The sequence below is a fragment of the Lampris incognitus genome, chromosome 3, assembly GCF_029633865.1.
Source record: "Lampris incognitus isolate fLamInc1 chromosome 3, fLamInc1.hap2, whole genome shotgun sequence".
Classification (NCBI taxonomy): domain Eukaryota; kingdom Metazoa; phylum Chordata; class Actinopteri; order Lampriformes; family Lampridae; genus Lampris; species Lampris incognitus.
The window spans coordinates 69,494,389-69,518,978 of record NC_079213.1 but is presented as its reverse complement, the minus strand read 5'-3'; the positions used below and the strand labels follow the sequence as shown (position 1 = coordinate 69,518,978).

The 24,590-nt window shown below is 44.6% G+C and overlaps 1 protein-coding gene across 1 annotated transcript in view; it reads right to left on the bottom strand.

Annotated features, from left to right (window-relative positions):
• adamts10 (ADAM metallopeptidase with thrombospondin type 1 motif, 10) overlaps positions 1 to 24,590 on the bottom strand; it is a 115,997-nt gene that overhangs the window by 88,973 nt on the left and 2,434 nt on the right. The window contains 1 exon segment of the mRNA XM_056276784.1: positions 383 to 543. Coding sequence (XP_056132759.1) covers positions 383 to 543 — 161 coding nt within the window.

Here is a 24,590-nt window from a genome sequence, read left to right as displayed (position 1 = left end):
ATCTGATCACTTGCAAATAAAAGTCTGGACAGTCAGTCCTAACGATCAGATTTGAGAAACAAATCAGATTTGTCTGCAGTCTAAACGGGGCCTTTAACGTTGATAGAGAGGTCAAGAGCAAAACTATAATAAAAGGAAGGGAAGGAGATGATATTGAAGCGAATAATGCAAGTCCAATGCAAACCTGTGAGAGAAGGGAAGAGAATGAGGGACTGGGAGGAAAGAGGGTGAGAGTGAGACATGCATGCGTATACACACACACACACACACACACACACACACACACACACACACACACACACAGAGAGTTGCTAAAGAATTCACTGTATGACCAAATCACTTTAATTTAAGGTAAGTGCCTTTGGAGAGTATTAAGCATTACGTTGTCTGGTGGCTGGTCCTCTGTGCTGCGTCGCCTTCGATGGTGGGGGTTATGTTGAGGGTGGTGATGTGGAGCATCCTCCATCTCCCAGGTCTGCCCCTGAGGTCCCACACGTACTGGGATGGCAATCTCATACTGGCCGAGACTGGACAGGAATGCGGCTAGAGAGAGAGAGAGAGAGAGAGAGAGAGACGTGTCACACAAAAATCCGACTTTACAATCTGACTTTATAAAAGCCAACTTCCACTTCACTGGCTGAAAATTTTAAATTGAAGAATGTGGAGAATTTGAATTGTTAAATTTGTTTATTTTGAATGGGGTTAAAAGGCATATGACAAGATAAAGAGGGAACCTTGAGGACTTTTCAGTGCAACGCTGACCCTCCCTCCCCGCCCCCCAACCCCCTTCCATGTGCTAAAGGGCTGTTGCCATGGTAACCCTGAAACTGTATACTTCCTGTCTCTCCCAGGCTGTGTCGGGGTCTGGTGGAGATTTATTGTCCAAACATACACTGCTACAAACAGCCAGGGACAGCTAACTACTGCAGAAAGGTCACCAGCAAATGAGCCTACCTTTCATCAACCCGTTAGCCATGTTTGGTGTAGAAGCAGCTCCTCCCCGCCCAAAGTAAATACTCAGAGATTAGAGTTCCCATCAACAGTTTTGAGGAGCTCTGCATTATGGAAAACTGTTCTGTATACAACAAGTAAATCTGACCTAAACAAACAGCAAGAACCATTACAACCACCCTGTCTGAGGACCTATTACCCACAACTTTTAGCCACATTACTTTAAATGTAGGGTGATCTGTTTCCCACTGCGTAAACAGTTGGAACCTGAGCAGGAAAAGATGATGGAGAGCTGAACTGGGTGAGCTGTGGGAAGGAAGGTCCATCCGATCAGGTAGATATAACTGTTCCTTGGAAGCAGGGGGATGTGAAAGACCCCCCCACACACACACACACACACACATACACACACTGATACGATATTTTAGTGCCATTTCAGTCCATATTCTGCGACTTTTCGTGCATCACAAAATGAGAAATATTGCCGCTTAATATTATGACTTTTTAAGGCTCCATCCGCTCTTATCTAAAATGTGAAAACTACAATAATTCAAAGAAAAATGTTCAACAAAATGCATTTAGATGAAGTCCCATGTCCTACAAAAGCATGGTTGTTCTATCTTGAGTAAAAATTCAAACAATTCACATTCAGAGAAATAGAAATGACTTCAAACCTCATTGCAGCATCTGTTCAGTGTGCTTCAAATGCTGAGATATTGAAATTGGCACGGATTAGTACCGCGGTTTTGCGCTGAATCGATTTTTCCCCCACCTCAACACTTATCCTAAATTCCTCCCAAAAAAAACTAGTCAGCAGTTCATGAACAAATTGAACAGGAGAGATGATGAGCATGTAAAGTAATTGTTTCCACGACTGTTTTCTATCAGAATGCTTACAGTACTTTTCCTTTAAATATAAGTTTGAGTGATCCTGTTACTTATGATCCATTACTCTGACCCGGTCTGTAAAATAGCTGTATTCGCGCCAGGCAGGACCGCCTAGCACAGCCATAGCGCATAAGGCCTCCCTCCTTTCCTCGAACCATCCATAGCTCTCTCACCCATTCCGTCTCTCGTCAGATCAAGATGAGCCAGGTGTATTTATGGAGCTCTTGTAACAAATCTAACTGACAAAAAAAAAAAGAATTTTAGAGAAAACAGAACGTAAAACAGACATTAGTGTTTTGCCTCCCTTCCTCCTTCCCATCTCACCTATCCGTTCCCCTCCTGACATGCCTGCTCAACTGCCTCTCTTACACCCATTGTTAACTTCAATTGATAGTTCGGTTTCCAGGGTTTTTATACTTCATGTTCTACTTACAGTCAGACAAACACGTGGATACCTTTTTTTTATGTCTTCGTGTGTAATCTGAAGGTACGAATACGTTGGACAGTGCTTAGCCGAGCTTAGCTCAATTGCTGGATGTCTACCGGAAGCTCGGCGCCTCATATAGTCCATGGGCCAGACGATATTTCGGTACACTCAAGGTGGCAAAACTTACTTATAATTTTTGAAAGGATCCATGTCTGTAGATGATATTTTGGTATGATAACTATTCCTGAGTGGCAGCTGTATCACAGTTATCAGCTCATGAAGTTAACCACCCCCTAAAGTAAATTGCATTTTAGACGCTGGTGCATATCCTGGTTTAGCCTCATGGTCAGGACATTTTTCAATGTTCTATAATATTGTCTTTGGTATCATTTTAAAGGGGACCTTCTTAGCTTTCATTCAAGCCCTGTTGTGGATATTTCTCACAAATATAGAGGTCACTTGAGCTCTTCAACCCGTCAATAACACACATCTTTCTAGAATTTTCGACTAAACTATATACTTTCTTTTAGCCCTGTGGCATCTAGGAATATCAGGGACACAAAACACAAACACTGGAATACTCACAGGACTGTAAAGATTCAGGAAATGTATAATATACCCATACTATTTCATTGTGTGAGGTGATTGTGAGCCTTAAATGAGAACTAGACCAAAGCCAGTTAGGTCACAAACTGGTCTCTATACATTTGTTTAAATACACAATCAAAATACATGATAAAAAGGAATACCATAGTGAGGTAATGAACTATTTTAATATTTTAAACAACATTGACATTTACATATACTTAGTCAATGATACATGTAATCCCATATCATTAGTGGGTATATGTAATGGTAATGGGTAGGGTAATGGGTATATGTGAATATGGTTACATTATTGTTATCAAGCTCTGGGTAACCAAGTCCAGAATCAACATCCTGTGCATCAATAGACTACTACCACAGTAATACCATCAGAATCATCACACTGTCATTCATCAAACTGCTCGTTTCTCTCATCATCTGACTCCCCAAGTTCAAAGTCCAGTTCTGGACCATCCTGCTGTTTTTGGTTACTGCAGGTCTGTAACCTGCACATGTCTGTGCATGGAAGTCCATTTGACAGGCACATGCAGCTTGGCATTTTGCATGAATGCACACACTTGCATGTTAGCATTTCCAAGACCACATCTGGTGCAGGTGGGGAGCGCATCCAGTAAATGGCCAGCTTGCCTTCATCGTCTGTCCATCCATACTCAGTAGGGCTTGGCACCACAGGGTTAGCCTGCAGACAGCACTTCCATATTGCTGCCTGATAGTTGGCTCGTTGAACATGCATAAAGAGACAGTCTCTACATGGTGGCAGCTGGCTGGACTCAACCTCTCCCCTTTTGGTGCAGAAGAGCTGGTAACGCAGTTTGTTCACCTCAGCAGTGCTGCTATTAGCAACATACACCCGACAGGTGAACTGCTCAATTTTCTGGAACAGCTCATCACTCACATTCCATGTCTGTCCCAGTTGACTAAAAGTCTCTTGGCAGGAAGTGTGCTTTCTCACTATCTTCAGGGCATTCAGCTTCCCTCGACCAGCGAATGCACTGACAGTGTCGCAGCCTGTGAAGGCGTGTAAGCCAATTAGGCTGTCACAGTTGCTGTCTCCAAGTGAACTTGCCAGTTTGGTGATGTCGACAAACCGTGTGCGGTTCTGAGTCCCACACTTCTGGTAGATGGGACAGGTGATGTCCTTCTGGAAGCCAAGACAAAGCACCATGACATCAGTGTCCTCAGCTGTGATGATAACTGACTTTGAGCCCGCATTTGCTGCATACAATGCATGCAGGAGCAGACGGGTGTCAGCTTCTTCATGTGTGGAGTACAGTTCTGCTGCTTCCTCACACCCATCTTCTGTCAACTTGTAGCAGGTTTCCTCACAGGTCATGTACAACACCTTGCCATGCAGCATAGCTCTGTATCGTGGGAGTTTCCACTCTTCCACCAGAAACTTGATGAGACTGGTCTTGTTGGAGGAACTGCACAGAAATTTTCTCCACTGCTGGACGTGGTGTCCCCCTGCAAGATTCTTGTACTGGAGAGTGATGTCTCCACCCCGGTTCAGTCGTTCAGCATCTTTGATCGAAGTCTGGTGATAGACATCATAAACAACATCAATCCTCCCACTCTGTGCTCCCTGACTCTGCCACCTGTGCAAAGGTTTTGTTGTTGCCATTCATTTTTTGGACCAGGCTCATCCCATCAATGATGGAAGTAGATGGGATTGGGATGTCTTCTGCAGGAGATACATTCTTTTCAAGCTCTCTGGCAAGTGCAGCCTTGTTTGTTTTTCGTAAGGACCCATCAGCATTTGCCAGTGCCCATGGTAGTGGGCCCAATGGGTAGGCAAGGACATCCTTCAGATTCACCTTCCTGCTTTCAGCCACCAGGATCATGTGACTGAAAAGGTTTCTATCTGCCTTCAGAACCACATCCTGTGCTTTCTTTCCATGAGCTTGTTTTGCGCTGACATTGGAGAATGTTTTCAGACTTTGCTTGGTCATCTTGTCGTGGAATTTCACAGGTGGTGGGTCTGCATCTAACCTTGTTTGCTGGAATGCTTGGTAGGCCTCTTCTCCTTTCTCAAGAGCTCTCAAGAGATCTATGGTCACATCAGGTGGAGCCATGTTGCCAGTGAAGAGGCTAACCAAATCAATCTCATCAGGGGACATAGGATTGAGCCAGTTATTCTCCATAAGGTCCATGAGAGACTGGACATCTGCTTCATCTCTCTTGATCCTTGGACTCTGTAGATCTGGATGAGACCATTTGCACCTGCCTTGACCTGTCAGGTCTCTCAGCTGTCTGAGGTACATGCTTCTATACTCAGCTGTGAGATAATATTTGGTCACAGCTCCTGGCTTCAAGCTGAATCCCTTTGTCCCTCCAGCTGTTTGGGTGTCTTTGTTCACCGTTTCTTCTATAGCTTGGTCAACAGGGATTCGGCCAAAGGGATTGGTGGAGCCCAGTTGGACTGAGAAGCCTCCTTCCATGAATTCTGTGTACACATCTGGGTGTGTGATGGGCAGCTCAGACATCTGGGCGTAGTACTAGGGGAGGTAGCGTGCATAATTCATCCTGTCATAAGCAAAGCACCATGGGATCATTGCTCGAATGCTAGCCAAGTGTAGCATCCAGTCTCCCTCTCTGGATGCTCGGATGAGCCCCAACAAGATTTCAACCATGTCCAAATAGGACATCCAGAAGTTCGAGAGGCTGCCGTTTCCACCTCTAAGGAACTCACGGTAGACTTCAAATAGATCCATGATGCGTGTACAAGAGCTGTTCTCGAGGACCTCCTTCAAAGCATGTTGTGAGACTTCTTTCCCAAGGCTGTCAATGGTCTTCAGTGTCTCATTCAGGTGAACCATGTCATTCCTGTGAGTTTCTTCCAACCAGGACAGGAAACCATTCAAGGTCAGTTGCATGAGAGCCTCATACAGGAGCTTGTGTAGTCGCACTGCCCTGTTGTACTTGCGGCCATCCATAACACCAGCAATTGAGCCTTCTGCAATCATGCCAGACTCAATGCAGAGGTCTTTGAGTCCAGCATCTTGGAAACGCTTTCCTATTATTGCCAGCAGTGTGCAGATGGTGTGGAATACCCCAAGCCTAACAATGATATCATGGAACTTGTCATGGTGTTTCCATGTGATCTCGACAGCCTTCGCATACAGGGCTTGGTCAAAGACACAGACAATCTTCCTCAGGCCTAAGCACTGCATGATGCTCAGTGACTGGTTAAGCACCTCGTTGACAGTAGACAATTGTGTTGCTGGAGCATTGATGGTAGGCAGATAGCCTATATTGTCGGGGATGACCGTCATCTCTCCTCGAGTCAGGATGTTGAAGCCTGTCCAGCTGCTGACTGACTGTTCTTCTTGTTGTGACATGCGTGCTAGGACCCAAAGAAGGTTTTTCTCTCTGGCAAGCTTAGTATTGGCTGCAGTATCGGCATCTGACTTTTTGCTTTGTGGTGGCCCTACCCGTTGTCCAGCATTGTAAGTTGGTAACATTGGTCGGGGTCCATCAATGCTTCTCTTCTTTGTTTTGGGAACAGTGGGCATGGGTTGGACAGGAAGTGGGTTGACTGGCTTTGCTTGTGTAACCCACATGATTACATGTACCCTGTGACGTATGTAAGTTCCACGAGTAGCCTCTAGGAGGCACACGAGCTACAGAGTTTAAACCATGCAAACAACCGTCGACAATAGAGAAGAGAAATACGGATATTTAGAAATACGGACAACTTTGACTATGGATACCTGAATTATTGATATTTGAACTACGGATATTTGAGCTACAGGACATTTGAACTACGACAAAAAAGATCCCTCCCACGAAGCTTCCTTGGTGAGCCGCTAGCCAAAGCTAAAAAGTAAACAGCTTTCTGTGTTCCATGTAATCATAGCCATTTACGTAGGATATCTTGATTTTATCCAAAGACAGATGATCTCCCGTTGAAGGAAGAAGGAAGACTCTTTTCTCTTGTGTTTTGTACGCTGCTGGAATCCTGGTGAGATAAGAGTTTAAAATCTTGAAATCTAAAGACTGACAATTTTCCATTGGTTGCTAAGCTAAGCTAACCCAGCTAAAACGTATATCTATGATCCTTAGCAGTTCCCATATGATTCAGAGCTTTAAAACCAGTCAGGACACCCGGTCCATAGGGTTTATTTGATGTAGGAATGTTAGACATTTTAATATAATAATATGCTTGTTGTTAAAAAAAAACTGTAAGCTCCAGTCGCCACTAGCCACCGAGCCAACTCGGGCTACATGGCATGCATGGAACCCATAGCAGCCAGCTAGACGTGAATTCACGTTGATAGTGCCGCAGCCTGGCTGCGATGACATTGTTTTTAACTGTTCTTACAGCAATAGGCAGTTGTCATTCAGCCGCATATTAGTTATATGTAGGAAATGATTTAATTCTGAGAATTGACTCTAGATTTGGGTATTTTTATTTTGTTTGTAATTGTTTGATAGAGATTGCAATTAATAAGGAATCCTGACTGTTTTTTTAGTACCCCGAACAACCCCCCTTGCTACACCCTTTTGGAACCCTTGGATACCCCCTTTGGATTGCCCCCATCATCGCCCTGGATTTGGATTCATCATCATCGCCTCTACATTAACTTGCCCCTGTGATTGTGGTAGGATCTGGACATTGCACCTTGCACAGATTGGAAGACTGAATCATTCCCCCTTTTCTTTTCTTTATTATTTTCTTTGAGTGCACTCATACTTTATTTTGGATTATTTTCTTTAATTTGTTAGTGTAGAATATGGCTGCATGAGTAATATATTAGAAGGGTATAAAATAGAATATAGATAGATATAGACAATAAATAGAATATTAGGAAGAACTTTTAAAAAGTATAATAGAGTAAAATATATATATATATAACACATCTAATTTAGTATTGATATTGAAATAACTTTACTTTGAACTGTTGAAATAAATTGGTTTTTTTATTGTAAACTATACCCACGAGTGTGTGTGTTGTCTTTGGGGTGAGTACTAGAATCCGGTCTAGAAAAAAACCTACACCAATCTCCACTGAACTTAGACATTAGACTGTAAACTGTCCCTGCGCAAGCATAGGCCCATTCCCCTGTCGTGCAGGTTACAGAAAGTTGGCGAGCCAGCCAGGAGATTGGTTAATTAGCGTTTCAGGCCATATACTACCCCACTGACCACACCTCTCTATAAAATACTTGATTATATATATTTTTATTTTGAAAATAACACAGTCAATATGGATCTTTGCAATCAGTATAAAGTCCATGGACAAAACTGCTTATTAGTTGAAGGTGTCAATGAAATGAGCTCTGCCGAAACGATAATAAGCTTCTTCGAACAACATGGGAAGATCTCATCCTGCATCAGAGTTGTGGATGAACCCAACCAACCTAATGGTAGGGTAATAATAGAATTTGAGTGTGAAAAGTCAATCACCAGGATAACCCCAGATACCCTTGGCCTTATACCTAGCCCTGTTGATCCAACTACTCTATGGAATGTCAGAACAATTAGACAAATATGTCAAGAGGAAATAGGCAAAGACTTAGCCCAGCAATATCTCGAAGAACTCAGCGCTATTGGTGGTAGTGCCATGTCAGGCTATGCCTCCATCTTAAAAAATGAACTGAGGCGCATTCGGTCTACAGCATCACAGAAAACTGACAACACGTCTTTACCGGAACACAGCCCTATGCAAGACACTAAGCCTAGCATTGATGTTGAGCACACGCCTAGCATGACCCAAGAATGTAACAGACGGCCATCTATATCTGACATTCACCGTGCTCCAACCACACACTCATCCATGCGTAATTCAATGAGCCTTGAAGAAGACATCATTAATCCCCCGAGCATCCAGAACGTAGTAGTAGAACATGTTATTAAGAATGAGTCAACACAACCATACAGTAGCCCAAGTAAAATTCGAACCTTCTCAGGTAGGCTTCCAAAGCCAAATGGGGAAGTAGATTATGAAACTTGGAGAACTCAAGTTGAGCTGCTTCTAAGTGACACCTATGTCACCGATTCACAAAAAATCAGAAAGGTTCTAGAGAGTTTGGTTGGTCCAGCTTCTGACATGGTGAAACCGCTTGGTGTCAATGCAAACCCTGTTGCGTACGTAAACCACATCGAATCAGCCTTTGGAGTCGTAGAAGATGGAGAAGAGCTTTTTGCTGCATTCTTGAGTGCAAACCAGAATTCTGGAGAGAAGCCATCTGATTATTTATTCAGACTTCAGACCCTCCTCACTAAAGTCATCTCTAGAGGGGGAGCTTCACTTGTAGATTCAGAAAAACACTTAATAAGACAGTTCTGCAGAGGATGCTGGGACCACTCGTTGATTTTAGGTCTTCAGCTTGAACAGAAAAAAAATAGCCCACCCTCATTTCCTGAATTGCTTCATCAGCTTAGGACAGAAGAAGGCCGTCGTTCAGCTAAACTAGATAGGATGAAGAAACATCTAGGGAGCTCAAAAGCTTCAGTGCATGCCCACACTGTTTATGGAATCGAAGCCCCAGCCGAAAACAAAAATGAAGACACACAGAAACTCCGTGATGAGGTAGCTGAGTTAAAGAAACAAATTGCAACCCTGTCCATCAAGGAAGAACCACAGCCAAACAGAACTCAGATTGAAACCAGCTGCATGGTCATGAATGCCTCCACACCTCGAATTTACACGCGTCGTTTTCCCAAGCCATGGTTCTGCTTTAAATGTGGTGGAGATGGTCACATTGCTGCCCACTATGTGAGTGCCCCCAACCCCGCTCTTGTCCATCAAAAGAACACCAAGCTGAGACAAAAACGTGAAGCTCACAGGAATACGCATACCCTCACCTCCATGCCTTTAAACTAGTAGCAGCTCCTGTTTCGGGACGTTCAGGAGCTAAGTACCAGCATAACAGTCCCAAACCCATTAATGATATTATGAATAGAACCCAGACAAGAAAAAATAGATACAGACAAAGATACCAAAATAGCCTATCCCTTCCCTGTGAACTTGTAGGGCCACGCTGCACTGCATCTGTCTCCGTTGAAGGAATAGAATGTGAATCAATCCTTGACACCGGTTCCCAAGTAACAACCATTTCAGAGACATTCTACTTGAACCACTTATCGTTCCTCCCCATCCAGCCCATTCAGACTCTTTTCCAGATAGAAGGTGCAGGTGGCCAACATGTTCCTTACCAGGGTTATATCCAAGCCCTCATCTCCTTCCCCAGCAGCATCACTGGCGTAGCTGAACAGGTCTCTTCATTAGTTCTCATTGTGCCAAATTGCCATTTTAACACTCAGATTCCCCTATTGATTGGAACCAATGTCCTTGACAGATTATATGAAGGTGGCATAGAAAAGCATGGAAGAGAATTCTTACAAAGGCCCAATATCAATAGTGACTGTATCTTGCTGTTCCAGCATGTTGCCCTAAGTCATCAGGAAGAGATTTCAGCCAATCATGTTAAGTTGCATGGACGCCATCCTGTCACCATTCCACCAGGAAGAAAAGTGTCTGTCTTTGGAGATGTCAGAGTGAAGAAACATTTCCCACGTTCCCTTTTCGTGGTCGAATCCCCTGAGACCGTTTCCTTACCTGGTGGAGTGTTCGTTGAAAATTCCTTGATAGAAACTCCACTTCGATCTTTAAACAAGATTCCTGTCATTCTCAGAAATGTGACTGATCGTAGTGTCACACTGCATCCAAGGCAGGTGATAGCTGAAATGATGGTAGCACAGTATGTGATGCCGTCTGAATCCCAAAATATGACTGTGCCTGACATCCCTCAGTCTCAGAGTAACACCACCAACTTTGATTTGGAAGATTCCCCCATTCCAGAAGAGTGGAAAAAACGGATCACACACCAGCTGAACAGCATGCCAGAGGTGTTTGCTGTTGATGACTTGTCTCATGGTCATACGACTGCAGTAAAACATCGCATCCGACTCCAGGATGAGGCCTCTTTTAGAGAGCGACCCAGACCCATTCATCCCTCTGACAGAGAAGCTGTCAAACAACATCTAAGAGAGCTGCTAGACGCTGGAATTATTCGCGAGTCAGAGTCTCCATTTGCTTCCCCCATTGTAGTTGTCAAGAAGAAGAATGGTGCAATAAGACTCTGCATAGATTTCAGGAAGCTGAACATGAGAACGATCAGAGATGCCTATGCTCTCCCCAACATCGAAGACACCTTCTCTGCTCTTAGTGGAGCCAAATGGTTTTCTGTCATGGATCTGAAGTCAGGGTACTATCAAGTAGAAGTTGCAGAGGAAGATAAGCACAAGACCGCTTTTGTCTGCCCTCTAGGCTTCTATGAGTTTAATCGTATGCCCCAAGGTGTGACAAATGCACCAAGCACCTTTCAGAGACTGATGGAGAAATGTGTTGGAGACCTGCATCTCAATGAAGTACTAGTATTTCTGGATGACCTGATTGTCTTCTCTGACACACTAGAAGAGCACGAGGCCAGATTGATGAAAGTGTTGAACCGGCTCAAAGACTATGGCCTAAAGTTGTCCCCTGAAAAATGCCATTTTTTCCAGACTTCTGTTAAATACCTTGGCCATGTTGTAGATGCCAATGGAGTCCACACAGATCCAAGCAAAGTCTCTGCTTTGAGAGAATGGCCTCAACCCACCAACAGAAAAGAGCTCAAATGCTTCCTAGGATTTGCTGGATATTACCGACGTTTTGTGGAAGGGTACTCTAAATTAGCAAAGCCATTGAATGCTCTAACTGCTGGCTATGTTGCTCCAAGAAAAAGAGGGAAGATTTACAAGAAGGACAGGGTCAAGACTTCCATCAATCCCACCTTACCTTTTGGAAATGAGTGGACTGAAGAGTGTGACGTTGCTTTTAGAACTCTCATAGATAAACTGACTTCGGCCCCTGTTCTTGCCTTCGCCAATCCCAATCTTCCTTACGTCCTGCATACTGATGCCAGCCGCGATGGTCTCGGTGCTGCGCTCTATCAGGAACACGATAGGAAGCTGAGGGTTGTAGCTTATGCCAGCAGAGGACTATCCAGAAGTGAACAAAACTATCCTGCCCACAAGCAAGAGTACCTCGCCTTGAAATGGGCCATCTGTGAGAAATTCCATGATTACCTCTATGGAACAGAATTTCAGGTTTTAACAGACAATAACCCCCTAACTTATGTGTTGACCACAGCAAAGCTTGATGCAGCAGGACATCGCTGGTTAGCCGCTCTGTCAACCTACAGATTCACCATAAAGTATAGGGCTGGGATCAGCAATCAAGATGCCGATGGGTTGTCCAGAAGACCCCAGAGTCCGTCAGAAGAAGATGAGGAGTTCAAGCAGGAGAAAGCGAGGATAGAAGAGCTGAAGCAAAGGGTTTTGGATGGAGAAAGCAAAACTGTTTCTGGTGACATGCTGTCTGCTTTATGTCAACGCCACTCTGTGACCACTTTGGCTGACTATTTGCAGCCAGAACTCCCCATTCTTGCTGAATCCTTAGCTTTAGATGCTTCTGCCATCCCTGATGACTTTGTGTTCTCTGGACAAGGCACCCTCCCTGGAATGACTCACAATGACTGGTATCAGTCTCAAAGACAGGATCCATCTATCAGACGTGTGATCAGTTTCATTCAAGGAAACCGAAAACCCACTTTTCAAGAGATGTCCTCTGAACTGTCAGAAGTCAAGCTGCTCCTTAGAGAATGGAATAGACTAGAGCTTATAGATGGAGTACTGTTCAGGAAATGGGAATCAGATCTATCAGCTGGTGCTGCCTAGTAGCCACAGAGAAAGAGCATTGCAAGGCCTTCATGATGAAGTCGGTCATCTTGGCGCTCAGCGTGTCCTTCATCTTGTTCGTTCCAGATTTTTCTGGCCAAAGATGTTTCAGTCTGTTGAACAGAAGTGTAGGACTTGTGAAAGATGCGTGAGGCGGAAAGCCAATTCCCAGCATGCTGCTCATATGGAGAATATACAGACCAGTTATCCCCTTGAACTGGTGTGTATGGATTACCTCTGTATTGAGCCTGATAGTAAGGACACTAGAAACATCCTCGTCATCACGGATCACTTCACCAAGTTTGCCGTTGCCATCCCCACGAAAGACCAAAAGGCGAATACGGTTGCCAAAACACTGTGGGAAAACTTCATTGTACAGTATGGTTTTCCAAGTCGCCTTCTCAGTGACCAGGGGAGAGATTTTGAATCCCACACCATCAAGGAGTTGTGCTGTCTGATTGGAACCGAAAAGATCAGAACCACGCCATACCATCCACGTGGAAACCCTGTCGAGAGATTTAACAGGACCCTTCTCAGCATGCTCGGGACACTAGAAGACAAGGATAAATATCATTGGAGGGACTTTGTCAAACCGCTAGTCCATGCATACAATTGCACGAAAAATGACACCACAGGCTACTCTCCATATGAATTGTTGTTTGGTAGACAGCCAAGACTACCCATTGATCTGGTTCTAGGCCTTACACCAGACCAAATTGGATTCAAGTCGCATTCAGAGTATGTTAAACATCTTCGACAGCGCCTCCAAGACAGCTATGCACTTGCTTCTGAAAGCTCTAAGAAGATGGGAGAGAAGAATAAAGCCAGGTTTGATAAAAAGATCAGAGCCGCAGAACTTGTTACCGGAGATAGAGTCCTGGTGAAGAATGTCAATTTAAGAGGAAAACATAAACTTGCGGACAGATGGGAAAAGGAAGTCCATACTGTGGTGAAGAGGATGGGAGATGGCCCAGTGTATGTCGTCAAGCAAGAACAGGGTGAAGGTCCACACCGTACCCTTCACAGAGACCTTCTTCTGCCCTGCGGCTTTCTACCTGTTACAGATAAAGTCTCAGAACCTGACACAAACTTACCAACAAGGAGGCTGAGACGCAGGGAAACAGTCTCGCAGCAGACCAGGCACGACGATATTGTTGACCCAGATATGCCCAGCAGTGACGAGGATGAGGATTGCTATCCACAGATCTCCACAAGGTTTCCCCAAAGCATTAGGACAACCACACAGGCCACCCCTCTAGCACGTGCCACGGAACTGTTGAACCCAGTCGGGTTGAATCCAAGTCCGTCGGAGTTCTCCCAATCTGATAGTCCACTCCTTAGTGAAGTACCCCATACCCCTGAGTCTGTTCACAATCAGTTACTTGAAAAGAAACCAATTGGGCGTGAGACAGAAGTAGTCACAGATGAATTCTCTCAACCTGTTCGAAGACACTTACCTGAGGGAGACCCCGCATCATCCACTACTGTTGTACCTCAATTTGGACCTATTGAAGGACGTTCACCTGAAAACAACCCACTTGAACCCGAGAGTGCACCGCCCACTGGTGTGACAGGCCAGGCTGACCTGTCTGACGGAAACCCGTCTGAGAGCGAACCGATCAGAAGATCTATCAGAGAAAGACATCCCCCTGAGAGACTCTGTTATGGTGAACTAGGAAGACCTTTAGTCCTAGCCATGGCCTCATTTTTCGAAAGTTTGGGCAGAAATGTCCCTGATTCTTCTAGAGTGCCCTCTGCAAGACCATACAGTGTTTAGACGCATGCAGAGACTGATGCGGTTTAGAGGGGGAGAATGTAACCCACATGATTACATGTACCCTGTGACGTATGTAAGTTCCACGAGTAGCCTCTAGGAGGCACACGAGCTACAGAGTTTAAACCATGCAAACAACCGTCGACAATAGAGAAGAGAAATACGGATATTTAGAAATACGGACAACTTTGACTATGGATACCTGAATTATTGATATTTGAACTACGGATATTTGAGCTACAGGACATTTGAACTACGACAAAAAAGATCCCTCCCATGAAGCTTCCTTGGTGAGCCGCTAGCCAAAGCTAAAAAGTAAACAGCTTTCTGTGTTCCATGTAATCATAGCCATTTACGTAGGATATCTTGATTTTATCCAAAGACAGATGATCTCCCGTTGAAGGAAGAAGGAAGACTCTTTTCTCTTGTGTTTTGTACGCTGCTGGAATCCTGGTGAGATAAGAGTTTAAAATCTTGAAATCTAAACACTGACAATTTTCCATTGGTTGCTAAGCTAAGCTAACCCAGCTAAAACGTATATCTATGATCCTTAGCAGTTCCCATATGATTCAGAGCTTTAAAACCAGTCAGGACACCCGGTCCATAGGGTTTATTTGATGTAGGAATGTTAGACATTTTAATATAATAATATGCTTGTTGTTAAAAAAAAACTGTAAGCTCCAGTCGCCACTAGCCACCGAGCCAACTCGGGCTACATGGCATGCATGGAACCCATAGCAGCCAGCTAGACGTGAATTCACGTTGATAGTGCCGCAGCCTGGCTGCGATGACATTGTTTTTAACTGTTCTTACAGCAACAGGCAGTTGTCATTCAGCCGCATATTAGTTATATGTAGGAAAGGATTTAATTCTGAGAATTGACTCTAGATTTGGGTATTTTTATTTTGTTTGTAATTGTTTGATAGAGATTGCAATTAATAAGGAATCCTGACTGGTTTTTTAGTACCCCGAACAACCCCCCTTGCTACACCCTTTTGGAACCCTTGGATACCCCCTTTGGATTGCCCCCATCATCGCCCTGGATTTGGATTCATCATCATCGCCTCTACATTAACTTGCCCCTGTGATTGTGGTAGGATCTGGACATTGCACCTTGCACAGATTGGAAGACTGAATCATTCCCCCTTTTCTTTTCTTTATTATTTTCTTTGAGTGCACTCATACTTTATTTTGGATTATTTTCTTTAATTTGTTAGTGTAGAATATGGCTGCATGAGTAATATATTAGAAGGGTATAAAATAGAATATAGATAGATATAGACAATAAATAGAATATTAGGAAGAACTTTTAAAAAGTATAATAGAGTAATATATATATATATAACACATCTAATTTAGTATTGATATTGAAATAACTTTACTTTGAACTGTTGAAATAAATTGGTTTTTTTATTGTAAACTATACCCACGAGTGTGTGTGTTGTCTTTGGGGTGAGTACTAGAATCCGGTCTAGAAAAAAACCTACACCAATCTCCACTGAACTTAGACATTAGACTGTAAACTGTCCCTGCACAAGCATAGGCCCATTCCCCTGTCGTGCAGGTTACACTTGCACAGCAATCCCATTGACTCTGTGAGATGTTCCCTCACCACTGACAGTTTCTTCAAGACGGTCGATATTGTCCCAGGCTAAAGTTGTGAATATGCCAGGATGGATGTTAGCTGGAAGGGCAATGCCACTCCCTGATGATGAGAGTTTCTGGAGACACAGGGCAGTGTTGATCTCTTCCATCTGTGAATAGGACACACTGTGACTAAGTCGGTTGAGGATGTTTATCAACTCTACATTTCCTGTCAACGATTTGACACTGAATGGCAGAACAATGTGCTTGGAAGGCTTGGTATTTCCACATGTCACTGCATATACTATGTCATGGCCAAATGACTGCAGAAGGCACTGCACTCTCTGGGATGCATGATCAGGATCATTTGAGCCTGTGAGTAGAGAGTACAGGAAGATAATGAGCGACTCTGGAATGGTAGGACATTCTGCTTCTGGTTTGACTTCAGGCGGCCAGGTTTGAGGAACATCTTGACTTTTAATGTCTGCTCTCAATTTGATGGCTGCTTTGGCTATAACATCTTGTGCACTGACACTTTTCAGGGTCTGCAGCTCCCTTTTGAGAGACTGATTTTCTTTGGCAAGTTCCCTCATGGACAAGTTATCGGGATAGAGGAGGAATTTTCCTTTCTCATCAGGGAATATCTGCAAGGCTCCAGCAAACTCACTCTCCAGGTTTCGCCTTATGTGCTTCTTGGTTGATTCCTTGACTTGGGCAATGCCTTGGGAGTTCATTGAAGCTACCAGTCTAGAAGAGAGATCAGTCATTGTCATCACTTGAGGATTGCCAAAAAGCTCCATCCTGATGAAGAGGAACAGCTCATTGTATGCCTTATTCACAGCAGCTTCATACTGGGCTGCAGCATCATCATCTTCATTGCTGGCAACCTCTCCTTTGGAAACCTCTTCTTTGGTGTAAAGTCTATAGCATGACCTGTGGTAGTGCCCTTCAGCTGCTACAAGGTCTCTACTCACAATGGCAAGGATTCTGCTGTCCCTTTTCTTTGTGGCTGCACTCCTGATCTTTGCATCAGCTCGCAGTTCCCGACACTGCACCAGTACTTCTCTCGTATTCTGTCTCTTGGAATATTTGCTGTTTTTCTGACAAAATATGCACTCTGCATCATAAGTCCTAGATGTACTTGGAGCATGTCGAGCTACTCTCTTAGATTGTTTCTCTTCAGCAGAGACACAACTTTTCTTTTCTTTTGCAAGGAGGCCATCAAGAATTTGCTTCATAGTGAAGATACTGCGACACTTTCTGTGGTAGTAGATTGCTGGAATCTGTCCCTCAGGAATGTCTTTTGCCAGTTTCAAAACTGGTGCATGATTTCGTATCTGAGCTGCCCTGAGCAGAGTTCTCCATGAGTCGACACTTTGTAGTGAAACCAGCTTATCTGTATCATCAGAACAGTGGATAACGCACTCCACCCGTGGGCGCTTTGGTATTGGGTAAAAACTTGCTTGTTCACCAGTGGCCATATTCAGTCAGTTTTCACCTGCCACATACAAACAAATACATGTAACTTAGGTGTATGAACACTACTAAAACAAAGTTTACTTTGCTTCACCAGCGTCATATTACCATTATTTATCTTACATAGCCACAAATAGATACATTACCTAGTTGCTATGCAACAGCTGTATTTTGTCCACATGAGGCCGCTAAAATCAACACAAGATGAAAGTTCCTCGTAGCCACTTTAACTAATCATATTAACATATACATTAAAAGAACATGCTAACATTATGGGAAATTAGCTTACAATCTTCTCCAGAGTGAGACAAGAAGATAGATACCAGTTTCCTCTATATGTGTTTAGTAGAAAGCTATCTGGCTGCACGTTAGCCTAGCTTAGCACAATGAATGAAAGTACACAGTACTGGTTATCCTTGGTTGTTGGCCAACTAAGAACTGTCCCACAGTTTAAGCTAGGCTAATCAGTACCAGGGGTGTTGAAATGCTATATTTGTAAAAATCTGGGCAAATACACAATCGTGAGAGGCACAGAAACAGGTTTCCTGAAAGAAAAATGAAATAGCTGCTCATTTGGAAAGGTTGTCATGTATTATTTTACTTCTGTTAGTGTACCAAATAAAATGGCACCAGTGAAGTTGTGTCACCTTCGGTGATATCGATATCTGGTCTGACCCATGGACTAACTGGCTTTGGTCTAGTTAGTTTCTTAGTAATAATGCCCTTCTAATTTAAGGTTCACAATCACCTCACACAATGAAATAGTATGGGTATATTATACATTTCCTGAATCTTTACAGTCCTGTGAGTATTCCAGTTTTTGTGTTTTGTGTCCCTGATATTCCTAGATGCCACAGGGCTAAAAGAAAGTATATAGTTTAGGCGAAAATTGCAGAAAGATGTGTGTTATTGACGGGTTGAAGAGCTCAAGTGACCTCTATATTTGTGAGAAATATCCACAACAGGGCTTGAATGAAAGCTAAGAAGGTCCCCTTTAAAATGATACCAAAGACAATATTATAGAACATTGAAAAATGTCCTGACCATGAGGCTAAACCAGGATATGCACCAGCGTCTAAAATGCAATTTACTTTAGGGGGTGGTTAACTTCATGAGCTGATAACTGTGATACAGCTGCCACTCAGGAATGGTTATCATACCAAAATATCATCTACAGACATGGATCCTTTCAAAAATTATAAGTAAGTTTTGCCACCTTGAGTGTACCGAAATAGGAAATTTTGGGCTCTGGCCCATGGACTAATAGAAGGGGGGGGGCCTCTCCGAAGCCAATCGTGAATACTTCTTACTCGTTAGCTTAGCGTTAACAGTTTCTCTTAGCCAATTTTTTTCCACAACCACATGCAAAAAAAAAACTAGATTACAGTTTTTAACATTTTTTTCCCCTCCTGTAATAGGTACGTCTGTCCTCTACAGCGGAAGAAGAAGGATGGCGGAAGACTACTGCAATTATGTGCTTGTCAACGCCAGCGCTCGCGACATTCAATAATGACCGGCCTCCCTCCTGGGAGGAAGAGCACAGACATTTCTGTCCTATCGGGCAAAAGGTGTAGTTCATATCTTAACTCACAGGATAGCTCATGCACTCACACATGCACTCACACATGCAGCATGAGATCTCTAGCCGCTAAGCACAACTGTAAATTCACATAAACTTTAATAGCCCACCCTGTTCTTGCTACACATTACCAAAGGACCCTCCAACACACACCAATTATGCACCAGCATGCTCATCACTCTAAAATCCCTTCAAGACGACGCAACCAACATTTGAAGCTGGAAGCGTTGCGAAACAGAGCAAATACAGCATGGTGGGAAAACATGCTTGTAATGTCCGTAGACGCCTTATCTTACTGACATAAGAATGAGCCGACTTCGTAGGTTCTTAACTGTGTAGCTTTTACTAGCGTTCGTTCATCATACAACCTTCATAACATGCGCGTCTAACTTCCTGTATACGTCACACGCACTGCACGTACACCCGTGAGTAGGTCAAGTTAAACACGTGACAGGACCTTCAAAATAATAACATCTTTCATTCATTACATCTCCCCCTCTAAGATGATTTTCTAAACATTTCTCTGAACATTTACTGCCAACAATTTTAACTCCAGTTTAGCAACTCCTGACTTTAACCGTAGCTTTATTTGACAAATAAAATAATACCATTTTCTTTCTTTCAACCGTAAAACAGAAAGAGCAAAGACATCAAACATCTTTGATTTACAATGTCCAACATTTTACTGACAGGCCTGGGGTGTAAGCTTTAAAGAGTCCATAACTCAACTGAAATATTTATTTTTTTTAATTCCAACCTGTATATCACCCCCCTTTTCACAAAGAAAATAAAAAAATCTCCCACAGTACACAAGTCCATACGCCTCACAAATCCAGCCGGATTGCTGGCTTGCTCACCCTGCCAGAGCGAGTAACATGTGGTGTGGAAGTTGGCATTGCTGCTGCTCGGGACTCATCCGTGTTTCCACTCTCCCCTGGAGTGACATGGTCAGGATCCCTGCTGATAAAGGTGAGTGTTTTGGGTGTGGCCAACAGGTGGCGCCTGTTCCTTCTGTAATGTTCACCTTGAGCTGTCTCCACTATGTAGGATCTGGGAGTGGAGCTCTGACTGTGAACAACTGCTGGCATTGTCCATGTTTTCTGTCCATCAAGTTTGGTGAGTACTGCGTCACCCGAGTTCAGTGGGCGCAGTGACCGCACGCCGTTCCTGCGGTTGTAGTAGAAAGACTGCCTCGATTTGGCTGCGGCGTCAGCGGTTTTGATCAGTTCCTCTTTAGGCCAGGCCGGTTTCAGGTTATGCTGCAATGTGGGTAAGGTGGTTCTGATTCTCCTACCCATGAGCAATTCCGCTGGACTGGCTCCAGTGGAAGAAGAGGGTGTAGCTCTGTATGTCAACAGGGCGAGGAGAGGGTCTTCCTGCCTTAATATGCTTTTGGCTATCTGAACAGCCCTCTCTGCCTGTCCATTACTCTGGGGGTAGTGTGGGCTTGAAGTCACATGGATGAAATCATAATCCTCACTGAACCTCCTCATCTCTTCTGAAACTAGCTGTGGCCCATTATCGCTAACTACAATTTCAGGGATACCAAAACGTGCAAATGTAGCCTTCAGCCTAGCTACAACCTGACTGCTAGTAGTTGTTGGTAGATTTAGGATCTCCAAAAACCTGGAATAATAGTCAGACACTATCAAGTAGTTTTGCTTTTTGTACTCACACAGGTCTATGCCAACTTTCTGCCATGGTCTGGATGGGAGCTCACTTGACATTAAAGGCTCTTTTCTCTGTGTGTTCTTGTGTTCTCTGCAGAATTGACATTGCTGTATCTTTGTTGTAATGTGCTCTGTCATTTTGGGCCACCACACTGACTGGCTAGCTCTCTCTCTGCACTTAACTATCCCCTGGTGCCCGTCGTGTATTCTCTCTAAGATCACCTCCCTCATCTCTGTGGGAATGACGATACGACTGCCTCTGATGACTAAACCATCTACCTCAGATAACTCCCCTCTCACCTGATAAAAGTCTCTGACTGTCTCCGGCACTTTATCGACATACTCAGGCCAGCCGTGTCTGAAGAAGCCCAACACTGTCTGGAAATGCAGATCCCCATCCGTGCTCTGTTTTATCTCCTGCATCCTTTGAGGTGTGGCAGGCACCTGGCACATGATGGCATCGATGTGTGCCGCAACATCATCATGAGAAGCACCATCTCCGTAGCGCTGCTCTGGGCCTCTGGAGAGTGCGTCAGCCACAGCTAAAGTTTTGCCTGGTGCGTATTCAGCCACTGCATTGAAACGCATCAGCCTCATTAACAGTCTCTGGCACCTAATGGGCACATTATCCAAGTCTTTGCTGTTCATGAGAGGCACTAGTGGTTTATGATCGGTGACAAGTCTGAAATTGTCAAGCCCAAACAAGTACTTCTCGAACCTTTCACATGCCCAGACGCTGGCTAAGCACTCTTTCTCGATCTGTGCGTACCTTGTCTCTGCGTCACTCAGCTGTCGGGAGCAGTAGGCCACGGGCAGTGTTCCCCGTGCTGCTGGAGCAGAACGCCCCCCAGCCCGTAGCTGCTGGCATCTGCTGACACCACCGTAGCCTTAGTGACGTCATAAAAGGTGAGTACCGGGGCGGTGGCGAATGCTGCTTTAAGGTCTTGGAATGCTGTGTTCTGTGCAGGTCCCCACAGCCACTCTGTCATTGCTTTAAGCAGTCCATAAAGCGGCTGACCTACAGTGGACAGCTCTGGGACGTATTTTGCCAAATAGTTCACCATCCCGAGGAACCTCTTGAGTTCCGTCACGTTCTGGGGCTGAGGAAAGTTCTCTATTCCGGCCACTTTGTCCGGGTCAGGTCTGATGCCTGCCTCGTCGATGATGTGACCAAGGAAGCGGACTTGTTTCTGTTTGAACTTGCATTTCGCTTGGTTCAGTTTGAGACCTGCTGTTTCAATGACCCCCAGCGCCTCTGCTAGGCGCCGGTCATGGATTTCCTCAGTCTCTCCATGTATAAGGATGTCATCCATGTACACCTCTGTGCCCTCTAGCCCGGTCAGAGTTTCCACCATCTTCCTCTGGAAAATCTCTGGAGCACTCGTTATACCAAATGGAAGGCAGCTGAAAGCATACCTTCCAAATGGGGTGATGAAAGTGGTGAGCCCCCTGCTGTCTTCATGCAAGGGGATCTGGTAAAACCCACTTGCTGCATCCAACGTTGTGAAGAACTTTGACCCCGCGAGCCTTGGCATTATTTCCTCCATAGTGGGCAGCACGTTTCACCGCTCGATTCAGCCTCCTTAGGTCAGCGCAGCAGCGAACCTCTTTTTGTTCGGTTTCAGCACCGGCACCATAGCGGCGCACCATTCTGTGGGCTGAGTCACTTTTTCAATAATGCCCTCATTTTCCATGCGCTGCAGTTCTTTCTTAACCAGTGGTACAAGTGGCAGCGGTATCTGTCTGGCTGTATGCACCACGTATGGCTGGGCATCCTCCACCAGAGCTATTTTCACTGGGTCTGTTTTCAGCAGTCCACTTGAACCGAAAACTCCACTGACCTCATCCATCCGCTTCACTAGACCCATCTCTACTGCCTCTGGACGACTCAGCAGACAGCTGCCTCTCCCCTTGATCACATACACTGGAAAGGAGTATTGTTTCTCCTTGTATTTGGTTGTGGCCTGAAACTGTCCTATGCAGCTGATGTTTCCACCTGGGCTTATGAAGCATGTGTCAGGAGGTCCCAGTTTTATGTTTGGCTTCAGCTTTTTAAATGTCGCTTGGTTGATAACAGTAGCGTCAGCCCCCATGTCAATTTTAAAGGTTATTGGTACATCACTTATTGTTAAACTAACAGTCCAATCCTCTTGACTGCTCTCTTTGCCAACTTCTCCCAGAAAGTACAGATGTTTAACCTCTTCAGTGACTTCTCTCACCGCTTTAGAGTGACATACACGCTCCCAATGTCCCTTTTTATGACACTTGTTGCACTTACTGTTCATTGCAGGACACTTCCGCTCATCGGTGTGCTGCGTCTTGCCGCACCTCCCGCATTCATCTACTTTGTTGGTTGCAGGACTGCCGCCACCATGACGCTGTCCGCCCTTTTTCTTTTGGCGTCCGTCCCGCCGTCGGACAACATTGACGTTAGCCAGCTGGGCCTCTGGTTGGTTAGCTTGGAGGCTGAGCTGCTTTGTTATTGCCTCCGCCTGGCGCACTTGTTCAATGACTTTCACCAGAGTAAGGTCCGCTGTGAGCTGGAACTGACGGGAGAGCACTTTGTCTTTTGTGCCCACTACCAGACGATCTCTGATATGTTCATCCCTCTTGTCCCCAAACTCACAGTGTTCAGACCGCTCATACAATGTCCGGATGTACATCTCCGCTGTTTCTCCTGGCTGCTGGCTACGTTGATAGAAGCACGCCCTCTCATGTATGATGTTACGGCGGGGAATAAAGTAGTCGTCGAACTTTTTCAGTACGATATCATAGTCCACTTTATCATCCTCCGCCGCGAAGTCAAACGAGCTGAATATCTTTTCAGCCTCGCTTCCCATTGCATAAATCAGCGAACTCACTTGAATCTCCCCGTCGTCTTTATCCAGCTTTGTCGCGAGCCTGAAGCGCCAAAACCGTTGTTTCCACTCCGGCCATTCAACGGGGCAGTCAAACTTGAATTCACTCGGCGGATTAAACTTCGGCATGACCGCTCGTGTTCAGATACACAGACTATTCTGACACCATGTAATGTCCGTAGACGCCTTATCTTACTGACATAAGAATAATTCAAGAATGAGCCGACTTCGTAGGTTCTTAACTGTGTAGCTTTTACTAGCGTTCGTTCATCATACAACCTTCATAACATGCGCGTCTAACTTCCTGTATACGTCACACGCACTGCACGTACACCCGTGAGTAGGTCAAGTTAAACACGTGACAGGACCTTCAAAATAATAACATCTTTCATTCATTACAATGCTGGCTAAATTTAAAGGCAGGCATTTCCAATCTGGCTAACAGGGTCACATCTACAATAGTTTCTGCACAGATAAAAATGATCTCATGCCACCAATGGGGTGGGCAAAGGCCCGCCCTTGTGCAGGGCATCACCCTGGTTTCTGTTATCATCAAGTAAAAACAGTGGAAATACTTTGGATGGAAAACTGTCCCCCTCCCTCCATCCCACACCCATATCCATGGCACCTAAGGCTGAAACGATCATTTGTTTCTTTTTGACTAATGAAAGTGAAAGATGGAAAAATGTATCATGATTGACAATAGAATATTAGAAAGACCGAGACAGAGAGACAGAATGGAGAAAAAGGAGAGAGACAGACAGAGAGAGAGAGAGAGAGAGAGAGAGAGAGAGAGAGAGAGAGAGAGAGAGAGAGAGAGAGAGAGAGAGAGAGAATAGAATGAGTGCTCACCTTTAGAAAATAACCCCTATTAAGTTCTGTTTGGGGGATCCATTTATTTCAGAACAAAGTAAGCTTTATTTGGGTTTCAAAAAGATTAGGAAATGAGAACAGCGGACCTTTTCACCATAGCCCTCTAACATGAGCTGCCCCCCATCCCCCTCTCCTTTACTCTTTCTTTCCCCCCAGATGTGCCACAGCTGTCTTCAGTCT